General features: G+C 44.6%; 1 protein-coding gene and 1 long non-coding RNA gene across 2 annotated transcripts; one reads left to right on the top strand and one right to left on the bottom strand.

Moving 5' to 3' along the window:
• Positions 1-477: 477 nt before the first annotated feature.
• NDUFB4 (NADH:ubiquinone oxidoreductase subunit B4) lies at positions 478-10,524 on the bottom strand. Its single transcript, XM_036351581.1, has 3 exons — positions 10,284-10,524; positions 1,720-1,866; positions 478-606 (listed from the first exon to the last, which is right to left on the bottom strand). Exons 1-3 carry the CDS (start codon positions 10,461-10,463, stop codon positions 544-546), a joined length of 390 nt encoding a protein of 129 aa, XP_036207474.1. The 5' UTR covers positions 10,464-10,524; the 3' UTR covers positions 478-543.
• On the top strand, positions 9,921-22,999 carry LOC118676921. The gene is made up of 3 exons (XR_004974257.1): positions 9,921-10,056; positions 22,016-22,100; positions 22,950-22,999. It is a non-coding gene; the product is annotated as an uncharacterized LOC118676921 (long non-coding RNA).
• Positions 23,000-26,029: the final 3,030 nt, after the last annotated feature.

Below are 26,029 nucleotides of genomic sequence, written 5' to 3'. Positions count from 1 at the left end.
TCCCAAGGGTTTTAGAAGCTCCATGCCAGAAACAGGGACAAAAACAAAATATATATATTTATTATCAATCACAGTATCACAGGATTTGGCTTTAATCTGAAGCTATAACTATCTCCTGATCATTTTGAGTTCTTGTACCTGGGAAAAAGTAGACCAAAAAAAAACCCCACACATACCACCACAGTTTTCAGAGTTGCTGTTACACAATGAGAGCAGGAGGGGATATGCCTGAACCCAGGGGATTCACTAGTGCATCTTGGTGCATCCATGTTCAGTGATAACTATAAACAGGCAACTGCTTCAACAATGGCCTGATGATGCTAAAGTAATTACTGTTCTGGCTTACAGTAGGCACGTATTTGTTGAATGAGTAAATGAATGAGCGTGCATCTGTTTCTCCATTAAACTATGAATGCTCCCAAAGTTCTACAATGTTCGGCAAACGTTTGTTGAATCAAGGTAACATTAAGAATGAGAAACTATTTCATGATTAATAGATTTATTAAACAACAATATATATACTGGTAGTCGTCATTGTCAGCCTTAATATGAGATGTTGTATTTTCTGTCCAATTTTCCTTCCTTGATAAGTTTTTCTTTTCTATCCTGAGTAAACAGAAAAAACACACAAAAATAAACAACAAGCAAACATTAAGAACAATGCATTCTGGCACAACTCATGATACAATTCTAAAAAACAGGAATGAAATGCTCCAAACCTAATTCCACCTCCCTCCTTTTAAAACCTATGGAGCATGAGTGAGGAAATAGTAGTCTGAAAAAAATAAAGGAACAATAAGAAACTACTGCTACTGGAAAATATCTTACCCACATTTTAGTAAGTAAAATTGTATTACTCCACTAAAAAGCATATATCGTAAGCAAAACGCAATTACCTGCTGGGTAAGTGTGGCCTACCTTCCCGTTAAGCAATATTTATCAGATAATCAAAAAGGAGAGTGGATTGGCTGGTTTAAGGCACAGCTAGATAGGTGGGCACCAGTCTAGATGGCAATGTGAGGCCTAGAAGCTGGGACAGGGGTTCCAGCATTAGAGTGGTCTAGTGTCAGAGATAAGCTTGGCTTTCTCTGCAATCATATACCCAAGCCTCTGATGGCAGTGATACCCAGCACAGGCTGCTTTTGCTTTCTGGTGTTAGGGTATTAATAAGTTTTAATATTAATTTGCAAAGTGTAACCAATATAACTAGAACTCACACAAATAGAGAACACACTAAATGATTTATGTATGTTGCTAATACTTAACCCCCAAAAAATCTCTTTGTAAAACAAATGAATTAAGAAGACTAAATACAAAAATTTGCAAAGATATCTAAAGGTTAATCAGAATAAGTTTAACTTCTACACATCTTCTAATGGGAAAAAAAGACATTACACCTCTTAAAAGTTATTTTTGTATTTTCCTGTGTATTACTCACAGTATAATTTCCTTACATCATCTAAAATATACCAGGAAAACTCTTTCATGAGTAAATTCCAGTCTTAGAAATTTCAACTGACCAATTTATTACTTTAAACTCAAGAGCAACTATTATACTTGAAAGACCCAAAGATTAGTGATTTTTAACAAAGCATATTTCTATGAGTTGAAACGATAAAGAAATAAAACCAAACATATAACTCAATTATGTTTTATCTTGTGCTGGAAAAGAATAAAGATAAAAAGCACAAAAACTAAACCTCAGGTCCTAATACTTACTCTGTCAGTTTTAAAAACGTAATACCAGAAGATGAGGGGCCCAATTCCAATCACAGCTCCTAGGAGTGAGTTCTTGGGAGTGGGTCTGAAATTGGGATAAACATTTGCTGTTCTTGCGTAGGTCCAACGAGCCAAGGCAGGATCTTCCTAGAATTAATAACAAAAAGTTACAGCAACATAAGCAGGGCCACACTAGGAAACAACCTCATCAGGACTTTGTGGAGGAGCATAAGAGATGCTTTCCCTTTGTTCTTTCCTACAGTTAAGGGTACATTCTGAATACTCCTAAATAGCTTCAGGGAAGATCTTTTATTTCTATTGGCTGAATAATTCTCTGATGATCGTGTTCAAATCCTTCAAAATTTAAAAGCACTTTATAACAACCTTCAGGTTTCTATTTACTTAAGATTTAAGAATCCTCGTCTTTTTCTTTTCTTGTTTTTAAATATATTTTTATTGATTTCAGAAAGGAAAGGAGAGGGAGAGAGAGAAACATCAACGACAACAGAATCATTGATTAGCTGCCTTCTGCACGTCCACACTGAGAATCGAGCCCACAACCCAGGCATATGCCCTGACTGGGAATTAAACCGTGACCTCCTGGTTCATAGGTAGATGCTCAACCACTGAGCCACACCAGATGGGCAAGAATCCTAATCTTTTTAAAGCTGTCAGAAAAGCTACTTTTTCTCTTTGATCATTTTTATCTATTCTATTTTGGATTGTTTTAGCATCATCATCTTTCTTGAAGTGTGACCAACAGAACCACATAGTATTCCCAATGATGACCAATAGATTTCATATGCTCTGTCATGCTCTGTACTTTGTTACCAACCCTTTATAATGTTACCCCCACATTGGTCTTTCCAGGCTACAAGTTGCAGGAAGGTGAAGACTGAGATAGGCTAACTATGAGCTTTAAGTTTTTTAAGCTAACTTGACTGATATTTTTAAGAGCAAAATATTATATTTCACACTATTAAAATAGTTTTGTAGCAAGGACAAGGCTGTTGTTAAAAAAAATTACTGTCTTTCTTAAGAAAAATTAATTGTCTAGAATAACTATATACCCCAAATTCATAATTAAATTTAATTAGCTACATCCTCAAAAGATTTTACAAAATTATTCACTCCAGTTAATTGATTGATAAAAATAAGAAAATGAAACGAGCTTTAAAATCTTAATACTAAGCAGTGCCCTGTCCGGTTTGGCTCAGTGGATAGAGCATCGGCCTGCGGACTGAAGGGTCCCAGGTTCGATTCCGGTCAAGGGTATGTACCTTGGTTGCGGGCACATCCCCAATAGAGGGTGTGCAGGAGGCAGCTGATCGATGTTTCTAACTCTCTATCCCTCTCCTTTCCTCTTTGTAAAAAATCAATAAAATATTTAAAAAAAACAAAACTAAGCAGTAAGGAGAACATTCAAGGTCCTAATCAATACCAAGAAGTCATAATTGGTAGGACTAAATTACTTAAACATTATCTTTCACAGTAACATTTTATAGCAAACTGTTTGCAGAAACAGCAAAAGTGAAGACATAATATATAAATTGAAGGGGAAATTTGAGCTCAGTACATCTATTCTTTTACCTATCCCTTTTGCTATTAATGTATTTGAATGACTCTCCCATGAATTATCAAATGCCAGTCACCTCTCTACACTTTGATATGTGACAGATCTGCCTTCTAGAAACACATTTCATTTCAGAAAAAGGAAAAACCCCATGACCGTAGTTCATTGAGCCCAGTACTGTTGTTAAGAGATGTTCCAATACACACAACATGGGGGACAGTCTCCTTTAACACCACTCTGCATCTGGACTACCAGTAGCATGTGACATGGTGAACAATCCTTCCTGAAATCATGGGTTTCCATGACATACACCAGCTTGTTTTTCCTCCGTTCTGATCATTCCCTTTTAGTCTCTTTTGCTCTTCTTCCTTACTCGCCAATCCTATATAATAAAAAGCTAATATGCAATTAGACCAAATGGTGGAACAACCAAACAACTGGTCACTATGATGTGTGCTGACCACCAGGGGGCGCACACGGAACATGGCGGGCATTGGCTGCGATGGGATGGTGAAGCAGGTGAGCAGGGGCACCAGTCCAAGGCAGGGCGCTGGTTGCTGTCATCAGGGCGAGCCTCTGGTGGTTACTGAAAATTCTTTGCTCCCATGCATCGTGGTCCTGCCCTGCTCCTGAGGGGTGATTGGGGCAGCAGCTGCCGCTCGCACCTGCTGATGGCGCAGCCCTGCTCACACTCGCTGCTAGTGCAGGCCCAAATCGCTCCACATCATCAGTAGGTACGAGCGGCGGGAGGAGGGCTGCTGACAGGGAGAGGCTGGGCGGGGGTGCAGAGGACAGGCTGAGATCTGCCCCTGTGCCCACCGCAGCCTCATGGCCCACAGTTCCTATCAAGGTACACGAATTCATGCACTGAGCCCCTAGTCTCTTAATATTGGCACTCAGAATTTGTTGGCTGTTCCTCTTTACATTCACTCTATTGGTGAACTCCTCCAGTCACATGGCTTTTAACATCCATCTGTAGGCTGATGACTTGAGAAATTATACCTGTAGCCCTTGATCTCTACCCTAAACTCCAGACATAATATCCAACTACCATGCTGTCTAACAGACATGTCAAATGTGATGTCTCATCCCAAAGTGATTTCCCAGCGTTCCACTCCACCTCTATCCCTGCTCCTCACATTCTTCTCTATCTTGGTAAAAAGCAAGTTCATTCTTCCCATCGGCTAGGTCAAAAACCTTGGAGTCATCCTTGACCCCTCTCTATCTCTTACACTTTCCATCCAATTTGCCAATGACTTACAAGGCCTGGTCTGATCTAGACCAGGTATCCTTCTGACCTCATTTCTTCCTACTCTGCCCTCATCTTTCTCCATGTAAGCCACAATGATCTCTTCAGAATGTTTGCAATTAAGTAAGTGTAGGGCGCAGGTATAGGGTTAAGCCTCGAACCCATGACCCTGGGATTAAGAGTCCCATGCTCTACCGACTGAGCTGGCCCAGCACATGTGGTGCCCCACACGGGGCCTGAGTTCAGGGGGACTACAGTTGTCAGGTGAAAGGACGCTCCAGTGAAGCACGTACAGAAAACAAAAAGGAAGGTAAGGAGCAAAGTTTAGTGATATAACTAGGTGTAAAACATGGGAAATTCAGGATGGCAGGAAAAGAATTTACATGTATCCATGCTTAGGCACAGGGTTGTTCTGTGAGGTATCAACAGCTTTTCGAATTGTTCGATTTTGTAAGTAAAACCTGCCCATGTTTTCCTGAGGAAGGAAAAGTAAATGTAGAGACATGGGAGAAGGTAGGAAAACAACTTAGAGATCGTTATATAGTTGAAGGTCCAGGGAAAATTCCTCTCTCTACTTTCAGTCTGTGGTCCCTGATTCGGGACTGCCTAGAGCCCACTCCTGAAAGGGAATGGATGAATGTGGCCGGGAACTAAGATGGAGAGTGGAAGGTTACCATAAGCTTAATATTGTTGCAAAGGTTTGCCTCTTACCTGGAGACTACTTATTACGGAAATATTTTATTCATGGTTGTGCTGACATTGGACCAGCCTATGTTCAAGGAGCAGTACTAGCTGCCTCATTAAAGGAGATGTTGTTCACTGGTCAGCAGAAAAGGAAAGGGGGCTGCTTTAACTGTGGCAAACTAGGGCATTTTGCTAGAGGAAAGCATTGGGCAAATGAATGCTGCTCCAAGACTGATGATGATAATCCAATGCCCCCTAGGCAGGGAAACTTCAAGCAGGGCCCTGGCCCCACCAAACAGTAGGGGCCTTATCCTTAACCCCACTGCAGCCTTTCCAGTTGGCTCAGTAAACCTTTATCATTCCACCCCGGGAAGCGCAGGATTGGCAAGTTCTTCCTGGGGTGACAGATCAGGACTCAGGCAATAATGAAAAGCACCAATCCTATTCTTAAAATGCAACTATGAAAACAAAACAAAAAAAAGGGGGGAGAAGGATGTTATGTGTTAAACTTTTTGAACTGCAATGCAGAGGGTTGTCCAGCAGCTGAAAGGCATCAGGCCTCCTGTACAATAGCCTCTGCAGGGTTAGCCCAGTGGAAGGATGCACAAACCAGATAAGAGTTTTACCAGATCTAGTAATGATGTGGGGAAGAGGTTGTGTTTTTTATCTTTCCAGAAGGAGCAATGCAGCCAATTTGGGTGCCAGAGCGTTACATGCGTCACCACAATGGACCCAGAGAAGCTCCTTGTCCCTTCGTTCAAAAGACTGAGAGTTGCCCCGATGACAGCAAAGCGGAAAAAAGAAGAAAAGGAAGGCTACGCAAGGGTCCGAGGTGCCAACATGGGGTCAGCTGAATAAGTTAACAACTGAGGCCCAGCAGATGGTAGAAAAGCAAGGAGTGGAAGCTATTCCCTCAACCACGTTTCTGGCTGTGCTAGCATTGGTTAGCTGACAGTCTTCTGTAAAGTCTTGCGCAGCCAAGTCCAAGGACTCTGAGTAAATCAGCAAAAGAAACTTTCATTTAGTAGAAAAATGTTACTCTAGTTTGATTTCTCACTTATTGCTGTGTTGCACTGGCATTGTTTTGTTATTCTTACTAGTTTTAAAATGTTAACACATTGGCATTGTTTTGTTAATAGCCAGAGTTTTGTTCTTGATGCTTAAGTTTTACTTTCATTATAGTAGCTTAAAAATAAAAAGATGCCGAAACCGGTTTGGCTCAGTGGATAGAGCGTCGGCCTGCGGACTGAAGGGTCCCGGGTTCGATTCCGGTCAAGGGCATGTACCTGGGTTGCAGGCACATCCCCAGTGGGAGGTGTGCAGGAGGCAGCTGATCGATGTTTCTCTCCCATCGATGTTTCTAACTCTCTATCTCTCTCCCTTCCTCTCTGTAAAAAATCAATAAAATATATTAAAAAAAAAAAAAAAAGAGTGAGATGTAGGTGACGGCTATAGGGTTAAGCCTTGAACTGACCTGTTGGCAAAGCCACAAACAAGTCCCAGCTTACAGGGCACAGTCCTCTTAGCATAATTAGGCTTGACCTTATGATGCTCCCTAGATCTTACCTGGGAAGCTAATGGGCTGAGAGAGATGTAGCAAGTGCTGCCAAAACAAGTGAAACTCACGATAACATTCTAACTATGGTGACCACTACCTTGTTTACCTCTGGCTATAAAATAAAGGCTCAGTGTGCTGTCTGGATCTCTCTCTGTGGCCTCAACCAGGCACAGGAGATCCACCTAGACCCAGTTTATTCTCTCTGTCTGTCTTTTCTACATCCTTCGCCGCCCGCCCCACAGGCTCACCGAACCCTTGGCTGTGCTGGCATGGCACAAGTAAGCACACTACTATCTAAGGACTATTGTACTTGCTGTCCCCTCTGCCTAAAATGCTATTTCCCCAGCTGCCTCACCTCTCATCTTTCAGATCTTCACTCAAATGTCACTTTATAAGCAAGGCCTTCCCTGGGCCTATCTAAAATTGCAGCTGCTCTCCCTTCCTACACACACTCCTAATCCCCTTCCTTGCTTTACCTTTCTTATGATCACTATCTAATATGCTAAATGATTCATTTTTTAACTTACTACCTGTCTCCTCCACTAGAAAGAAAGCTCTATACCAGTGATGGCGAACCTTTTGAGCTCGGCGTGTCAGCATTTTGAAAAACCCTAACTTAACTCTGATGCTGTGTTACATATAGAAATTTTTGATATTTGCAACCATAGTAAAACAAAGATTTATATTTTTGATATTTATTTTATATACTTAAATGCCATTTAACAAAGAAAAATCAACCAAAAAAATGAGTTCGCGTGTCACCTCTGACATGCATGTCATAGGTTCGCCATCACTGCTCTATATGGACAGGGGTCTCTGCCTGTTTTGTTCTCCACGGTTACCGCAACATCTAAATCAGAGCCTGGCCTATAAGAGATCCTGAGTAATTATTTATTCACTAAGTCAATCATTCTTAAAGATTAAGCAAGTAATTTGCATGTATTGATTGGTATATGATAAAGTGTGAGACACTCAATGAACAGAACCAATGAGGCAGGTATTACTACCTCTGTTCTACATGACAAAACTGAAATTGCCCTAGGTCACATAACTGAAAAAGAGAAACTCTGTGGAGCTTAAACCTCAACTCTGGTTCAAGTCCTTACCGTTTTTAACTGCATCATACTATCTGGCACATCAAACCTAATTGTGTATGTATATAATAAATGTCTCTCTCTGCACCTTCTTCACAAATAAACAGGTTTTGGCAAGAGATGATACAGCCAACTGGTTCAGCAGATGCTCTGGGTTACTTAGACCAAAGTTCAAATTCTGCTCAAACACTTGCTAAGAGTATCTATACTAATAAAAGGGTAATATGCTAATTAGGGCAGACATCTTCCAGACGTCCTTCCAGACAAAGCCACAGTGGCTGCGAGGGCCAAGGCTCAGGCTGGCAGTGGCAGCAGCAGTGGGGTAATGGGGATGGCACTTTCCCCTGATGCACCAGGATGCCTCCCACAGAGGGAGGCCAGATTGAGGCTTAGGCCAGGCCAAGGCAGAGGTGGTTAGAGGCGATCAGGCGATCAGGCCATCAGGCAAGGTGGGGGCGATCAGGCCAGCAGGGGGGAAAGGTAAAGGCGATCAGGCCAGCAGGGAGGCAAGGTAGGGGTGATCAGGCCGGCACCGGGGCAAGGTAGGGGCGATGAGGCCAGGAGGCAGAGGGAGTTAGAGTTGATCAGGCAGGCAGGCAGAGGGGTTAGGGGCAATCAGGCAGGCAGGCGGGCAGGCAAGCGGTTAGGAGCCAGTGGTCCCGGATTGGGAGAGGGATGTCTGACTGCTGGTTTAGGCCCGATCCCTGTAAACTGGCAGTCAAACACCCTGAAGGGTCCCAGATTGGAGAGGGTGCAAGCCCGGCTGAGGGAGCCCCCCCCCCCCCCCCAACACACACACACACGAATTTTGTGCACCGGGTCTCTAGCCACTCTATAAACCACTTGTCCTTCCCATGTTGTCTTCTCTTCGGTAAAACAAGGATAGTAATAGAGCTTAACTCTCTAAATAGTTGTGATATTTGAATAATATTCAGGAAACTTTAGATAGTCTCTGAGACAATGCAAATTTCCTTCAATTCTCACAACTTTCAAAAATTCCTACAGAATACCAATGCAACTGTTGGAAAAAATATTTTTTAAAAACACATTTGATATCATATTTCAGCTCTTGTACAGAAAATTACCAAAAAGCACCCCTGTTAAATAATAATAACTATCACTTTGATGGGCATATATTATGTACCTCATTTAATCCCACACTGACTCTATAAAAAAGTTAATACCATTCCTATGAAGATAAGAAAACAAAGTTTCAGAATGGTTAGGCAAATTTCCCAAGGTCATACACAGGGTGGGGCAAAAATGGGTTTCAGTTGTTCTTATGGAAGATGATACAATAATTAATACATAGTCCTGACCGGGTAACTCCCCCGTACCCCTTACCTCCATACATCAAGGATGTGGGTTGGGTCCCCTCTTAGGGCACATACAAGACTCAACCAATGAATGTATAAATAAATGGAACAACAAATCGATGTCCCTCTCTCTCTAAAAATCAATAAATAAAAATTAAAAAACAAAAATAATAATACAAGAATAAACTTGTTTTGCGTGCTCACAACAGTAAACCTACTTTTGCCCCACCCTGTAGTTTGCTAATATTTAGCGCCTTGGAGTCTGACTCCAAAGCCCAAAGCTCAACAAGCCGCAGGGTCTTCGGGTCTTTAAAAATACAAAGTCGCCCTGACCGGTTTGGCTCAGTGGATAGAGCATCGGCCTGCGGACTGAAGGGTCTCGGGTTCGATTCCGGTCAAGGGCATGTACCTTGGTTGCGGGCAGGTCCCCAGTGGGGAGTGTGCAGGAGGCAGCTGATCAATGTTTCTCTCTCATCGATGTTTCTAACTCTCTATTCCTCTCCCTCCCTCTCTGTAAAAAATCAATAAAATATATAAAAAATAAAAATTAAAAAAAAAATAAAAATACAAAGTGAAGAATCACTGTATTCCCCTCAGGAGAGAGCAGCATTACTATGAACTGTGAGCTGAAAGGTGGGAAACAGCTTAAAAAAAAAAAAATACACACGAACACACTTTCGAACACTCATTACAAGCCCGGCACTGCATTGGCCGGTCGCGTGCTTGATCGGATTTAATCCTCCTGAGACAGGAGGGCTGCTCCCCTTTCCCAGGTGGGAAAACTGAGTGTAAGCGGCCGAGCTGAGTAACTTTCTCAACATCATCAGGTGGGAAGCGATCCGGCCAGAACTCGGCCCCGCCAGGTGTGTGGGTCCCGAGCCCCAGCCTTCCCTTGACCACCCAACTCTGCCCAAGGTGAAAGGGCTAGGGGGCGGTCCCGCTCTCCGGGCCTGGACGGGGGCCGAAGTCTCCGGCACTGGTCCGAACGGCGGCCGCCCCCTGCGAGGCCCCCGGGCGGGTCTGGGCTGCCCGGCCGGAGCGCAGCGTCCCAACTCCGGCCCGCGATTCCCGCCCAGCGACCCCCACTCACGATGAGCCCGTGGCGGCTGGGGTTGTTGTACTGGAGCAGGTACTCCCTTTTAAGCCGGGATCTTATGGCCAGCCGCTCGGCTTGCGCCTTCCGGGCTTCCGGAGATATGTCATATTCGGCGGGGTCAAGGGTAGGGGGCAAAGTGGCCAGGCGCGCCGGCTTGTACTTAGGGTTCGACATCTTGGGACCCTGGCGCGCAACTGCGCCTGCGCGGCCCCTGTCTTTCGCCTGACCTTACGCCTGCGGAAGTGCGCCTGCGCATCAGCCGGAGGTGGCGTTTAGCGAGGAGTTCGGCTTCCTCCCTCGCCGTCCTGGCCCGCTATAGCGATCTGCGCGTGCGCAGTGCTTTCGTCACCTAATGACCCCGCCTCCACTCCCCTCCTCTACCCTTCTGCCCTTTCTATCTGTCGCTTGCTGGTTCTTTCTAGCAGCCTTCTCTCCTGACCTGACAGACCTTATTATGCGACGCTGAGCTGTGTGGGACTGGCCCCAACAGGAAATGGGACTGGGTGTGAAGTCCTGCTTCAATGTGGACCCAATCCAAGCAAGCTGTGTGACCTTGAGGGTTAAATGAGATAATGAATAGATGCCAAAGTGCTTTGCAGAATTTAATGACCTAACCAAAGGACAATAAGCTTTTCTCTACGTTGCGACATTAGATCCATATAACATAGAAGAGCATTCTTCATAGGCACGAAATAATTTTAGTAGGAGAATGATGTTACAAGAGAAGTGTCGCCTGTCTGACTACAGTAGGCAGGCAAAAACTGAATAAAGCTCGTGAAGAAACAATGATGGTTAAAATACTAACACCTCGTACCTAAAATCCTTAGCACTGTTCGGGTGCTAAGAATGAGAAACACCCTTAGAGATATGAAAATATGCATTAGGGCATTGTATCTTACTGGGAAAGATGATTTAGAGAGAAGAAACCTAAAAGAAAGCCGTCTCCATCCCTATTGTCTTTCTCCCGCCCCTACTATGGAAGGGGAAAAAACACTTTCAGAAAGCATGGCAGAATCTGTAGGTACCAATCAGGTATTCCTCAGGGGAAAACATGTAAATAGTGTTTCCATAACTCAGGCAAGGAACGCTGGATCAAAAGAGAGCTTCCGCTTGGATGTACTGTCTGGGGACATGCAGGTATGCGGGGAAAATGGTTGCTAGGCAGAGAAGGGACCTAGAAAGTGCTGGCACTTGAAGTGATGAAGAGCAGCATTGCTGTCAAATTTATTCAACATTTTAATACTGTTTTAAAATATTTATTAAGCCCCCTCGGCGTGAAGCATACTGCACGCTAGTCAATCTCCTAGGCTCAGTGGGGGAAATACAGAAGAAATGAAGGATGTGATGTTTGTCTTTGAGGAGCTGACAATCAGGTAGTAGAGAAAGAACAGACAGAATATGGTAATGTTTGCAAGACAGTTTAATGTCCAAATGATTAGAGAGCAAAATGGGCTCCTGAGAATGCAGGCTAGGGGAATGCAGAAAAAAAGGAATTTGAGACAAATCACTTACACTCAACTTTAAAGGACAAAAGAGAAGTTCTGTTTTTTTCAAAGGTGTTTTCAAATACTAAAAATAAAATGAAAAGCAGGAGCAGGTTGTAAATTCTAAAAAAGGCTACATTAATAAAATTTCAAAAAAAACATCTGTTTATAGATTAGACACTGATCTAGGAAGAAGGGCATGTCAAAAGAATGAAAGAAAAAAGAAAGGAGTGCAATGAGTATAAGCCAGCTGACAAAGTAAAAAACGACCTTTAAGGTTTAGAGAGAGGGAGACAGCGAGAAAATAAACATCATTTTGCTTTAAATTAAGGTGGTTATTTCCACATTTGCTTAATTATCATAAGGATCTCTTAAGATGTTAAAAATATGGAATCCTAGGTTGCTTTTTGCTCTTGGAAATTCAGATATGGTCTGGCAGGGGAACCCAGGAGTCTGTATTATTTTACAATTTCCTGGGGGGATTCTAACAATATTGCGAGTTTGAGAAACATAGAAATGGGTATAAGGGGTCTTCTTTCTATCTTCCTTTTCCCAGAAAAGGCACTCTTAGAGAGAATCTATTGAAGATGGAGACCTAGATTCCAGAATGAAAGAAAAAGACTTGATTGGGATGTTACCGTGCAATAATGCAACCAAAAAATTATGAAAATGAATTAATCTTTTTTTCTTTATTGATTAAGGTATTACATATGTGTCTTTATCCCCCCATTGCCCCCCCCCCATCCCCCTACTCATGCCCTCATCCCCCTGGTGTCTGTGTCCATTGGTTAGGCTTATATGCATGCATACAAGTCCTTTGGAATTAATTTTATATTTAACACATTTTAAGTTACAATTACAACTGTATGCTAAGCTCATTATTCTTTATTTTGCGTTTGATTTTTGCAGTAGAGTCATATTTTTATAAGTTTTGAAGGGCTTTATCCAGTTTTCACAAGGCCCTCTCTTAATCCTTTAAAATGAAATTATTTCCTTTACAAGCATTGGTGTAATTATCATTCTTATTGATTTTTCCACCCCCATTTGTTATCTGGTCTGACTCTGTGAGATTCTCCTTTATTAGTGACTTTGCATGTAGATCCAGTAGTTCACCAACATTACTTTCATCAATTGCATGAACTTTCACATCTTTTGCAAGATTTGTAATATACTTACTTGTATGGTATTTGAGGGCTGGATATTTTTAAATGGATGACCAAGACTTTGATAGAGGTTGGTGTAGGCAGTAGGGTTAGTAGATGGAATAGTTTAAGTGGGCAGTCATTTTACAAGTGGTCATTACATCAATGAATATTTCATGTTTTGAAGACTCTTACTTCTCTAAGAAATCTCCGAATAGAATTTATCAGAATTTATTGGAACATGGGTTAGAAAGACTAAGTATATTTACCTGCATTTGGCTGGGAGGGGGGAAGGTATTGGGGGAGGAGAGAAGAGCAGATGTGCAGGGGTGGTCAAGCTATGTGAGTGGGGCAGAGTTTCAGGGAACAGAGATGGACAGGTGAGTGCAGAAACTGTAAAAAGCAGGCAAGTTCCAGCTTGCAACAATATGAAGGGCATTTCTTTTTTTAATTGGTAAGATCATAGGTAAATTTGTGAATAAACTCCTAACTTTGGGTTGAGAACATGTAAATGCCAAAATTGTATCAAGTTAAGAAAATTCCCTTATATTCCCTTCCAAAAGTTTTTTTTTTTAAATCATGAATGAGAGATAATTGATCAAATGCTATTTTTACATTTTTGATCTGTCATCACATGTTTTTTTCTCTGCTAATATGATAAAAAAAAAAAAGATGGAAAACCTTGTTAAGTTGTTCTGATGTGGAGTCATTTCACATTCTAGAATTAACTCTACTTTATGGTCACAGTATGTTTTTTAATATACTAATGAATTAAATATATTAGCATTTTATTTAAAACTTTATCATTTAATATCATAGGTGAATAGACTCTACAACTTTCTTTTTCTTATTTTGTTCTTGTATAGTTTGGGTAATACATTTACATGAAATAAGTAGGATAGATCTTCTTTTTTTCCCCCTCAAACTCTCCAAAACAGTTTGTAGAAAACAGGGACTATAGTCTTTGAAGGCTTGGTAAATTATCTTATAAAATTATCTGGGTCTTCCATCTTTTTTCAGGAGAAACTTTTGGCTATCAATTCAATTTCTGTTATAGTTGTTGATTTGTTCAGATTTTCTATTTCATCTGGAGTTAATATTGGTAATGTACATTTTCTAAAACATCTTGTTTATAACTTATTGCCATAGAGTTTCTCATCTCATCTTATGATATTTTCTATATCTATTGTCTTCATAATGATGGTCCTCTTTTTTGCCTAATATTGTTTATTTGTTGCTTCATTTTATTTTCATTCTACTCAAGTTTTGTCTACCTTGTTTTTTCAGAAAATCTATTTTTGTTTTGTTAATCATCTCTAATCAATCATTTGTCCTCTTATATTTACTCTATTTTTCTTGGGATTGCTCTCATGTTCTTTTTTAGCTTCTTAAGCAGAATGCTTATCATTCATTTTTGTTTTATAAGTATTTATGGATATAATTCTGCACATTTCACTTTAGCTACATCTCCACAAGTTTTTATTAATACTAGGGGCCCGGTGCACGAAATTCGTGCACTGGGGGGGGGGGGCCCTCAGCCCAGCCTGCCCCCTCTCACATACTGGGAGCCCTCAGGGGATGTCCTATTGACAGCTTAGGCCCACTCCCTGCTCCCCTTGGGGAGTGGGCCTAAGCCGCAGTCTGGTCTCCCTTTGTGGGAGCTGACCGGGCTGATCAGGGGAAGGAACCAGCCCTATAACCCCGCTGCTGCAGCTACTGCTAGTCACCGCAGCCAGCAAGGTTTTTTCATCAACACGGACTCCAGTCCCGTCACCGTGAAAAAATGACAACATTTTTTAGGCATTTTCAAGATGTGTCTTTCATATAATAATAATTTCTTTATTATTTTTTTATCCTCACCTGAGGATATGTTTCCATTGATTTTTAGAGAATGTGAAAGAGAAAGGGAAAGGCAGAGAGAAACATCAAAATAAGAGAAACACTTTGATTGGTTGCCTCCTGCATGAGCCCTGACCTGGGCCCCGGCCAGGGAGGAGCCTGCAACCTAGGTACATGCCCTTGGTCAGAATTGAACCCAGACCCTGCCATCAGCAGGCCAAGGCATTATCCACTGAGCCAAACTGGCTAGGGCAGGATATGACATTTCTTAGCCCTCCAGCAGCAGACCTTCGTTTTTTTCACTAGGAGTGTGGTGAAAAACCCTAGATCACTGTTTTGGATTCTTATTACCCAAGTTACTAAGAATATTACCAGTGGCATACAGGGAGCTTAACCAATGAGCGGTCAGAAAAGGTGCTCCCTCTGTAGTTGACGCCAATCTGCGGCTTGGCACCCCATCCACACCCACCCCAGGCTTGACGCCTCTGGCCCAGGCTTCAGGCCTGGGCAGGGGAACCCCATCTCCCCCGATCACGGGCTCCACCCTTGCCCAGGCCTGACGCCTTGGCCAGAGGCGTCAACCCCCATGACCCTCCGATTGCCAGATTGGCCCCTTGCCCAGGCCTGATGCCTCCGCCAGAGGTGTAAGGCCTGGGCAGGGGACCCCCATCTCCCTCCCATAGCTGGCTCCGCCCCCCGCCCAGGCCTGATGCCTCTGGGCCAGGTATCAGGCCTGAGCAGGGGACCCGCACACCCCTCCAATTGACGGCTCCACCCCCCGCCCAGGCCTCGGCCAAAGGCATTGACCCCCATCACCCTCCAATTGCAGGATCAGCCCCTTGCCCGGGCCTGACGCCTCTGCCAGAGGTGTCAGGCCCGGGCAGGGGACCCTCATTTCCCCCTGATTACTGGCTCTGCCCCCCGCCCAGGCCTGATGCCTCTGGCCCAGGATTCAGGCCAGGGCAGGGAACCCCCCTCTCCCCCTGATCACCGGCTCTGCTCTCGCCCAGGCCTGATGCCTCCGCCAGAGGCATCGACCCCCATCACACTTCGATCGCCTGATCGGCCCCTTGCCCAGGCCTGACGCCTCCGCCAGAGGTGTCAGGCTTGGACAGGGGACCCCCATCTCCCCCCATCACTGGCTCTGACCCCCGCCCAGGCCTGATGCCTCTGGCCCAGGCTTCAGGCTTGGGCAGAGGACCCTCATATCTCCTCAATCACCGGCTCTGCCCCCCACCCAGGCCTGATGCCTCTGGCCCAGGCATTAGGCCTGGGCAGGGAACCCCCATCTCCCTCTGATCGCTTGCTCCACCCCCCGCCCAAGCCTGACGCCTCTGACCCAGGCTTCAGGCTTGGGCAGGGGACCCTCATATCCCCCCAATCACCAGCTCTGTCCTCCACCCAGGCCTGATGCCTCTGGCCCAGGCATCAGGCCTGGGCAGGGGACCCCCACCCCCCTCCGATTGCTGGCTCCGCCCCCCGCCCAGGCCTGATGCCTTGGCTGGAGGAGTTGACCCTCATCACCCTCCAATAACCGGATAGGCCCCTTGCCCAGGCCTGAGGCCTCCAGCAGAGGTGTCAGGCCTGGGCAGGGGACCCCCAGCTCCCACCATCCCCGGCTCCGTCCCTGCTGCCCAGGATCTCTGGCACCACCCCTGCCAAGACCTAAGGCCTCTGATGGAGGCATTAGTCCTGGGCAGGAGACCCCCAGCTCCCCGCGATCTCCTGCTCTGCCCCTGCCCAGGCCTAATGCCTCTGGCCAAGGCGTTAGGCCTGGGCAGGGGACCCCCAGCTGCTCACGATTGCTGACTCTGCCCCTGCCCAGGCCTAAGCCTCTGGCCGAGGCATTAGGCCTGGGCAGAGGACCCCCAGCTGCCCAGGATCGCTGACTCCGCCCCTGCTCCCTGCAATGGCTGGTTCCGCCCCTGCCCAGGCCTAGCACCTCTGGCCAAGGCGTTAGGTCTGTGCAGGGGACCCCCAGCTCCCCGCAATTGCAGGCTCCACCCCTGCCCAGGCCTAATGTCTTTGGCCAAGGCTTTAGGCCTGGGCAAAGGACCCCTAGCTCCCCGGACTGCCGGCTCCACCCCTGCCCAGCTCCCATTGCCGGCTCCCCCCCTGCTTCCCGCTATCACTGGCCAGGGCAGCAAAGGCGCCGGGTTCTCTGATCACCGCTGGGGGGCAGGGGAAAGGCGGCACCAGGGCCGCCTTTGCCCTGCCCCTGGCTCTTAGCTCCCCACTGGGTTTCCAATCACTGTCAGTGGCAGGGGGCTTCTTCCGTCCTTTCCCTTTTGCCTCCCAGCATTGTGCCTACATATGCAAATTAACTGCCATCTTTGTTGGATGTTAACCGCCATCTTAGTTGGCAGTTAATTTGCATATCGCCCTGATTAGCCAATGGGAAGGGTAGCGGACATACAGCTAATTACCATGTTTCTCTTTTATTAGATAGGATCATTGTCATGTAGTCCTTAGTATTTCATAATTTTCATTGTTTTTTCCTTGACTTACAAGTTTAGAAATGCATTTTTCACTTTCCAAGAGATTTTGTTTTATCTGTCTTTTTATTGTAAATATCTAATTTAATTGCACTATTGTCAGAGAACTTTGTATAATATTAGTCCTTTGAAATTCCCAGAGACTCTCTTTGGGGCTTCATTGTGGTCAGTTTTTTGTTTTTAACAAACTTTTCTTTAGAACATTTTTTATTTTTTTTAAATATGTTTTTATTGATTTCAGAGAGGAAGGGAGAGGGAGAGAGAGATAGAAACATCAATGATGAGAGAGAATCATTAATCAGCTACCTCCTGCAAACCCCACACTGAGGATGTGCCCTGACAGGGAATCGAACCATGACCTCCTGGTTCATAGGTTAATGCTCAACCACTGAGCCATGCTGGCTGGGTTTTAACAAACTTTTTTAAAAAATTAACATAAGTATAGAAAAATGCACAGCACAGCTGGGTCGACCCATGAACCAAGAGGTCGCAGGTTTGATTCCTGGTCAGGGCACATGCCTGGGTTGTGGGCTTGATCTTCAGTGGGGAGTGTGCAGGAGGCAGCCGGTTGATGTTTCTCTCTCATCAATGTTTCTATCTCTCTATCCTCTCTCTTTCCCTCTCTCTAAAAAAAAAAAATCAATGGAAACATATTTTAAAAAAGAGAAAAATGCACAAATCATACATGTGCTGTTCAATGAGTTTTTACAAAGTGAACACACCCTTGAACTCATATATAGTCATTTTTTTTTTGTTATTTGAGTCTTTATTTCATTAGTTTTATCTTTGTTTTTTTTTAATTAAATCTTTATTGTTCAGATTATTACATTTGTTCCTCTTTTTTCCCCCCCATACCTCCCCTCCTCCCAGTTCCCGCCCCACCCTCCGCCCTCACTCCCCACCCACTGTCCTCATCCATAGGTGCACGATTTTTGTCCAGTCTCTTCCCACATCTCCCACACCCCTTTCCCCCCCAGGAATAGTCAGTCCATTCCCTTTCTATGTCCCTGATTCTATTATAATCACCAGTTCATTCTGTTCATCAGATTATTTATTCACTTGATTCTTAGATTCACTTGTTGATAGATGCATATTTGTTGTTCATAATTTGTATCTTTACCTTTTTCTTCCTCTTCCTCTTCTTAAAGGATACCTTTCAGCATTTCATATAATCCTGGTTTGGTGGTGATGAACTCCTTTAGCTTTTCCTTATCTGTGAAGCTCTTTATCTGACCTTCAATTCTGAATGATAGCTTTGCTCGATAAAGTAATCTTGGTTGTAGGTTTTTGGTATTCATCACTTTGAATATTTCTTGCCACTCCCTTCTGGCCTGCAACGTTTCTGTTGAGAAATCAGCTGACAGTCGTATGGGTATTCCCTTGTAGGTAACTGAGTTTCTTTCTCTTGCTGTTTTTAAGATTCTCTCTTTATCTTTTGCTCTTGGCATTTTAATTATGATGTGTCTTGGTGTGGTCCTCTTTGGATTCCTTTTGTTTTGGGTTCTCCGCGCTTCTTGGACCTGTAAGTCCATTTCTTTCACCAGGTGGGGGAAGTTTTCTGTCATTATTTCTTCAAATAGGTTTTCAATATCTTGGTCTCTCTCATCTTCTGGCACCCCTATAATTCTGATGTTGGTACGCTTGAAGCTGTCCCAGAGGCTCCTTACACTATCCTCGCATTTTTGGATTCTTTTTTCATTTTGCTTTTCCGGTTGGGTGTTTTTTGCTTCCTCGCATTTCAAATCATTGACTTGATTCTTGCGCTCCTCTGGTCTGCTGTCGGGAGTCTGTATAATATTCATTATTTCAGTCCGTGTATGCTTAATTTCTAGTTGGTTCCCCAATATAACATCGAGGGTCTCATTAGTTTTCTTGTAGATCTCATTAAGTTTATTGGCGGCTTCTAAACAGTTCTTGAGAGACCTTAAAAGTGTGGTTCTGAACTCTATATCTTCCATTGACAATTTTGTCCTGTTTCTTTGTCTCCGCATTTTGTTATGCTTCCTTGGTGCACCCCCTAGTGGTCTTTGTGCGCAGTCTTATAGTTAAACCTTGATTGTTGTAGCTAATTCCAGGGAGGGTTTGACCTCCAGGCCAAGTGGCTATGAGAATCAGCTGTGTCAGCAGTGAGAGAACTTCTGTCCTCTAGGGAGGTGCTAATCTAGCCTTTGCCTGAGGCTATCTGGCAAAATGCCTCTGTGCAGGGCTTGGGCGGGGCGGGTAGCACAGGATCAACAGGGTGGGCCAGAGAGAGCAGTTATGGCGGCTTTCAGTCCTGTCCCCAGGGGCTCTGCCTCTCTGAGTCCCAGCACCCGCTGCAAAGCTCAGAGAGAAAGCTGCACTCGCTCTGACCAAAGCCAGACAGTCCCGCTTCTCCCATTTGAGTCTGGGTCCCTAAAGACTCGCCTGTATCTGGAGCTCAGAGTCTGCGACTCCCTCCCGATTGAAAACGCCAACCGCGCCCTCCGCCGCCAGCCCGCTCCGCGCACTCCGCACCTCAGAATTTGACTTCAGCACTGCGCCTCCTCTGAGTGTCCATATGCGTTTCTCTTTCCTCCTAGTTGTAGGACTTCCACTCAGCCAGCGTTCCTGTGGTTCTGGGTGATGTCCGTTCCGTTTTTTAGTTTCACTTTTGTAGTAGTTGTTCAAGGCAGCAAACTCCTGCGTTAACCTATTCCGCCATCTTGGTTCCTCATATATAGTCATTTTTATAATAGCTCCATCTGAGCTTAAAAAGAATGTATATCCTGTAGTCATTCAGTAGTTTGGATATCTTATATCTTTATTCATCTTTGTCTACTTGATCTATTTCCAATATAATAGTATATTATAATTTCCTGTGCCTTTGTGGGTGTTAATTTATTGCACAAGATTCGAATACACAGGATAAATTGAATTGATATGGAAACATGTTAATGCCCAGGCATCTGTGAATTGTTTTTACCATAAAGACAAAGCAACTCATACATAATGGCTGGTTCACTCCATCCATTTAGTGTGCTGTATACAAACCAAGCAAGAAAAAGAGAGAAAGGGAGAGAGAGAGAGAGAGAGAGAGAGGAGAGGAGATTTCTGCTTAAAATACACAGTACACTTAGAAACACATCTGTCATGTAGACATTTCCAAAAGCTTATGAATATTACATTTTGCATTCCTCTTCTTCAAAGACAGTTTTTTGTCTTAGTCCTAGCATAGATCTGTTCTTATTAGTAAAGTCACTTACATAAGCATATATTTATACTTGAAAGGAAAAATAAATTTCCTACAAAGTGTAAGGTGATATTTTTTTGCAAATTGTCAATTTAACAAAATTAATCCTCTTAGCTGAGGCTATGTCATGGCTTTGGCAGAGGGTGAAGGGGGAGGGGAGAGGGCAGGGATAAAGCACTACCTTATCATCATCTTTTACTTGGGGAGAGCAAAAGCCTCCTAGTTGGTTTTCTTACATACATTCACACTTGCTATACTCCCACTTCTTTTCCATACAGCAACCAGAGTGACCTTTTAAAATATACATTTTCCTAGCATCCCTAATTAAACCCGTACATGACTTCAAGACCCCAGTGAGGTCTGCTCCCTGCCTCTTCAGCTCCTCTTGGCTCCTTGCTCCCCATCACTGCCTGCTCCAGCCATGCTGGCCTCTTTTCCGTTCCTTCCTTCCACAGAGCATTTGCATTTACTCTCCACTCTGCCTTAAACATTACACGCTATAATCCTATTCATCCTTCAGAACTCACTCATTTCTACAGGCCCTTCACTTACCAACAAGGTCACATGCCTTTATGAGCTATCATAGCACTGTAGACCTCTCCTTCAGAACACTAACCACAATGCTAATTTTACATTTTTTATTATTTAGTTAATCCCTGCCATCCTCTCCCCATCCCTTCCCACACACACACTAGAATGTAGACTCTGAGGACCAGGAACCCATTAGGTTTGGCTCACCCAGCATCCCAGCGCCAGCCAGCACAGTGCCTGGCACATCACAGCAGGGGCGAATGAATAAATGACCAGTTGCCTTTCTTGACTTCGAAGTGAGTATAGTAAACAAATATGACTACACCCCTCTTGCAGCCTCTGCTTTCATCCCATGCTCACTTCCAGGCATACTCCACACTCATCAACCCTCCCCCTTCCTTCCCCTACCTCCCAAATTAAAAATTCAAGTCCAAAACCATTGTCCAGTGATGTAGCTTTGTCACGGAAGATTTTGTGTGGTGACAGAGAATGGGCTACATCACAAAGCAAAATGCCCTGACAGTGCCCTTTCAACATCTCTGCCTCTCCTCCTAGTCCTGTCTCTGCAACAGCAGGGGCTCTCGTCTCCCCCTTTTGCCCTCTTGCCAAGTCTGCTCTGGGAACATCTCCAGCCGATCTGCCTCTTCCTCCACCTGCTCCCAAGTCTATAATCAACAAAACAAATCGCAGCCATACGCCATGCCACGATGCCCAGGGTACTTGGTTCATAGGGCCACTTGTACTTTTAAAAATTTGGAACAGAACCTGTTGTCCTTCTTTTCATTTTTTCTTTTGTTGGATGATATTCTTCCCTCCGTCAGTGCCATCCTAAGCTCTCCCTGCTGTTGTGGCCGATTGAAATCTTTTGTTCATCAAGGTCCACTTCAAATGCCCCATCGTCTGGAAACCTTTCCATAAAACCCTTAAGTAGAGGTGATTTTTCGCTTCCCTAAATATGCCAACTACTTTCTCTTCTTCTACTTTCCAGTCAATGTTATAGTTGTTTTTTTCTCTCTCCCTTAAGAGCAATCCTGTTTCTTACTCTGCATATCCCCTGACGGGTCTTGCTCCGGACCCTGTGCACCACAGGCTCCAGTGCTGGCTGACCGGTAAGGAAACTTTTTGTATTTCTTTTGTTGTTGTTAAGCCTCCCCAGAGGACATTCTTTCCACTGATTTTCAGAAAGAGTGGGAGGGAGGTGGGGAGAAAGAGGAGAAAGAGAGAGAGAGAGAGAGAAATCAATGGGAGAGAGACACATCGACTGGCTGCCTTCCACACACGCCCCTGACTGGGAATCGCACCTGTGACCCTTCTGTGAATGGGCTGATGCTCCAACCACTGAGCCATGCTGGCCATGACTATGTATTTCTTTTATTAGGTTTTGGTAAAAGCCTTTTCAAGAAAGCTATCTAATGTCATGTTTCTGGGTGATAGATTTCTAATACTTCAATTTCAGAGTTAGTCAGCAGAAACCACTCTCCCTTATGAAGGAACTCTGTAGATATTGTAGGTGGATGTAGTATATTTGCTTCAATAATCTTGGAAGAGTAAGTCTCTATCTAGGTAAAAGATACATTTGACATTTTTACCCAGTTTTGTGGTCGGCCGTTAAAAAACACATGAGCAGAGCAAGGATGATAGGCCGGGTACAGAAGGTCACCAGGTTTGAAAGCCCCAGGTTCCTAGCAATGAGCAAAACACAGAAAACAAAGACCTCACCACCAAGGTAACCTTTCCTCCCCTGGCATATTACTGGTCATGCTATTTAGACGCCCTGACCTTTCATATTGATGGTCATGGGGTTTGGGCCCTTTCCTCCCTTGGCGTGTTGCTAGTCATTTGGGTTAAACTGCCTAGAGGGGAAATGAACAAGGGGGCCAGAGAATAGCCCTTACACATGAAGCCCCCAGGACAATGAGGTTCCGAGCTGCTTCAAATACATCTCAGTTGTGCTTCAGCTCCAGGCCCAGAAAAGCAGCAAAACCAGACAAGCGATGCCATGGCTGACATCAGAACTAGCTGCATTGACTAATGACCGCCTGCCCTGGTGCTGACCAACCAGTGGAAACCACCACCCTGAAAGGACACACCTGGAAAGCTGATGAATATTCTACTGAGATTCCTCCCTCCCCCAGACCTCCCATAAAATCTCCATCCTTATAAACCCTTAGGATGGAGGACCCAGGGCACTCTCCTTCCCAGAAACACACCTTCCCTCCAAATGCATTACCTTTGCCCTTCTCTCTCCTAAGCTCCAAGAGCCCCATTTTTTTGTTTGTTTGTTTTTGTTTTTTGCCACTGTAACTTGTTTCCTAAGCCCAGTTCTTCTACAGCTCACTTCTTCTGCCTCACTGACTTTCTAAATAAACTTTCTCTTATAGTTTGAGTCTTGACTCTGAATTCTTTCTTAGCCAGAACTCAAGAACTGAAATTGCTGGTCTGACTCCACTGGTCTAATACCTAGTGCCATTATTGCTGCCTATAGTTTGACTCTGGCTTTCTACAATGCAGCACCAGTCTGGTCCCTGAAAAACTATCAGGGCCCCTGAAAGAGTTACAGTCTAACTTTTGTGACTTGTTAAGGTTGCCAAGGAGGTGGCTAACTAAAAATGTTGGCATATGAATGGAACCTGCTGAGGTATATAGAGATACCTATTGCTAGTGGTCTATGTTCTGTTCTCACTAGTGTGATCTTCAGGTGAACAGGTCTCTCAATGTTTCATAGTCATCTGATTAGTGAAGGGGGTGGAGGCCCAGTGATGAGGTTTGCTTCATGTATCTAAGGCTCACTGAGGGCAGCTAAGATATAACTTACCATTGCTTTCTCAGATTTTCTACCAAATTATTTTATCTCCTCAGTGTGAAACCATAAATACCTTAAACTTCTTTACCCTGGATTAAACAAAGATAAACAGTAAGAGGAAGTTCTTTGGTTTATTTTTTAACATTTTTTATAGGAAAATAAAGAATGGAATGAAAATTTTAAATATTAAAAAAAATCTATATTTCTACAAACTAAAGACAATCCCGTGATTTTTGACAGTTTTTTTCCCTTCCAATCATTTTTTCCATGTAGAGGATCTTATACATATACCATACTCTACTTTTTCACTTAAGTTTTTAAATACGCATTTTCTATAGTGTTTATTATAGACTAGTGGCCTGGTGCATGACATTCGTGCATGGGGGGTGGGGGGGTTCCCTTAGCATAGCCTGTACCCTCTCTAATCGGGGACCCCTTGGGGGATGTCCAACCACCGGTTTAGGCCTGATCCCTGTGGTCAGACATCCCTCTTGCAAGCTGGGACTGCTGACTTCTAACCACTCATCTGCCTGCCTGATCACCCCTAACTGCCCTCCCCTGCCAGCCTGATCTCGCCCCCAACTTCCCTCCCCTGACAGCCTGATCTCACCTCCCAACTGCCTCTGCCTGCCTGATCACCCCCAAGTGCCCTCCCCTGCTGGCCTGGTTGCCCCCAACTACCCTCCCCTGCCAACCTGATCGCCCCTAACTGCCTCTGCCTCAGCCCCCCACCACTTGGCTTTGTCTGGAAGGAAGTTGGACATCCGGAAGATGGCCGGTCAACCCGGTCTAATTAGCATATTACCCTTTAGTAGTATAGCTAGATTATATAGGATAGGATTGCTTAAATGGGGGGGGGGGGAGCTTTTTTCAGCAGGAGGAGATGCTCTTGGCAGACAAAAATACATAATCCCTATATCTGGACTGATAGCCAGCCATATGCACTATACTACCAAACCAGTCATGAAAAAAATTGAACCACTTTCTTACACCTTACACCAAACAGCTGTTGCCTTAAAACCCCTCCTCAGCTCCCACCTTAGGTTCTGCCTTCACAGTTCACTCAGATTAGGTTCTGATTGGTCAGTTTCTATGCCAGTCAGTGTCAAAAGCTCTGCCTCCTATGCAGCCATTGGCAACTCGCACTTCACCCAGATTTGGTTCTGATTGGTTGGTTTCTATGCCAGTCAGCATCTTCGGGCCTATCTCTGGGCCTGATCAAAGAGGCAGGGCTGATCAGCAGCCCCTGCAGCGGCCTGGAGAGAAACAGAGGCCCGGCTGCTGCTGACACCGGGAGAGAAAGAGAGAGGCAACAGCTGATCAATAGCTGCCATGGAGGCTGGGGATCAAACCCTGCCTCTCTCTCTGCAGGCCTCTCTCTGGGCCTGATCCACAGCCCCCTCGGCAGTCAGTGCTGGCTGCAGTCAGTGCTGGGTCACCTGGTAATCCAGCACTGACTTCCAGTGTTTGGTCGAGCCTTGGTCATAGTGAACCTTGGCTCTTTATATATATAGATGATAATACCATAATATTATCCTATATAATAAAAGGGCAATATGCAAATCAACCAAATGGCAGAACGACTGGTCACTATGACGCACACTGACCACCAGGGGCTAGACACTCAACTCAGGAGCTGCCCCTGGTGGTCAGTGAGCTCCCACGAAGGAGTGCCACTCAGCCAGAAGCATGGCACATGCTGGTGAGCACAGCGGCGGTGGCAGGAACCTCTCCCTCCTCCGCTGCAGGGATAAGGATGTCCAACTGATGGCTTAGGCCTGCTCCCTGCTGTCAGTCAGACATCCCCCAAGGGCTCCCAGACTGCAAGAGGGTGCTGGCCGAGCTGAGGGACCTCACCCTTCTCCCCTGAATGCACATATTTTGTGCCCCAGGCCTCCAGTGGATTCATAATATTCCAGCAAGAGGAAATAATTATAAGTTATAATTTGCTTAACTATCTTCTTTACTTGACCTTCAGGCTGGCTTTAAAATATTTATAAGAACTTAAATAATCACAGCTTTTATAAACATTTTACATTTACTCATGGAGTTATTTGCTTTTCTATAGTTCAATTTTTTCTTTGCTTCTTACCCCTGTTGACTCTTCCAGGTGCTGCTCTCCAGCTTTTAGCACCCGTTGTTGATCCCATGAGGTCTGGGTAAACAGGCTCTGTGCTTCCTTGACACTCCTCACTTGTTCTATGGACTCTTATCACCCTATCATCCCTGCCCAAG

The sequence above is a fragment of the Myotis myotis genome, unplaced genomic scaffold, assembly GCF_014108235.1.
Source record: "Myotis myotis isolate mMyoMyo1 unplaced genomic scaffold, mMyoMyo1.p scaffold_m19_p_2, whole genome shotgun sequence".
Classification (NCBI taxonomy): domain Eukaryota; kingdom Metazoa; phylum Chordata; class Mammalia; order Chiroptera; family Vespertilionidae; genus Myotis; species Myotis myotis.
Note: the sequence above shows the minus strand (reverse complement) of the source record. Positions and strands in the feature narration are given on the sequence as shown.

Coding starts and splice junctions, on each gene's coding strand:
- NDUFB4 (XM_036351581.1), bottom strand. CDS start 10,463: ATGTCGAACCCTAAGTACAAGCCGGCGCGCCTGGCCACTTTGCCCCCT. Junction 1,867..10,283: donor CCAGCCGCCACGGGCTCATC/GTGAGTGGGGGT, acceptor TATTAATTCTAG/GAAGATCCTGCCTTGGCTCG. Junction 607..1,719: donor ACGTTTTTAAAACTGACAGA/GTAAGTATTAGG, acceptor CTGTTTACTCAG/GATAGAAAAGAAAAACTTAT.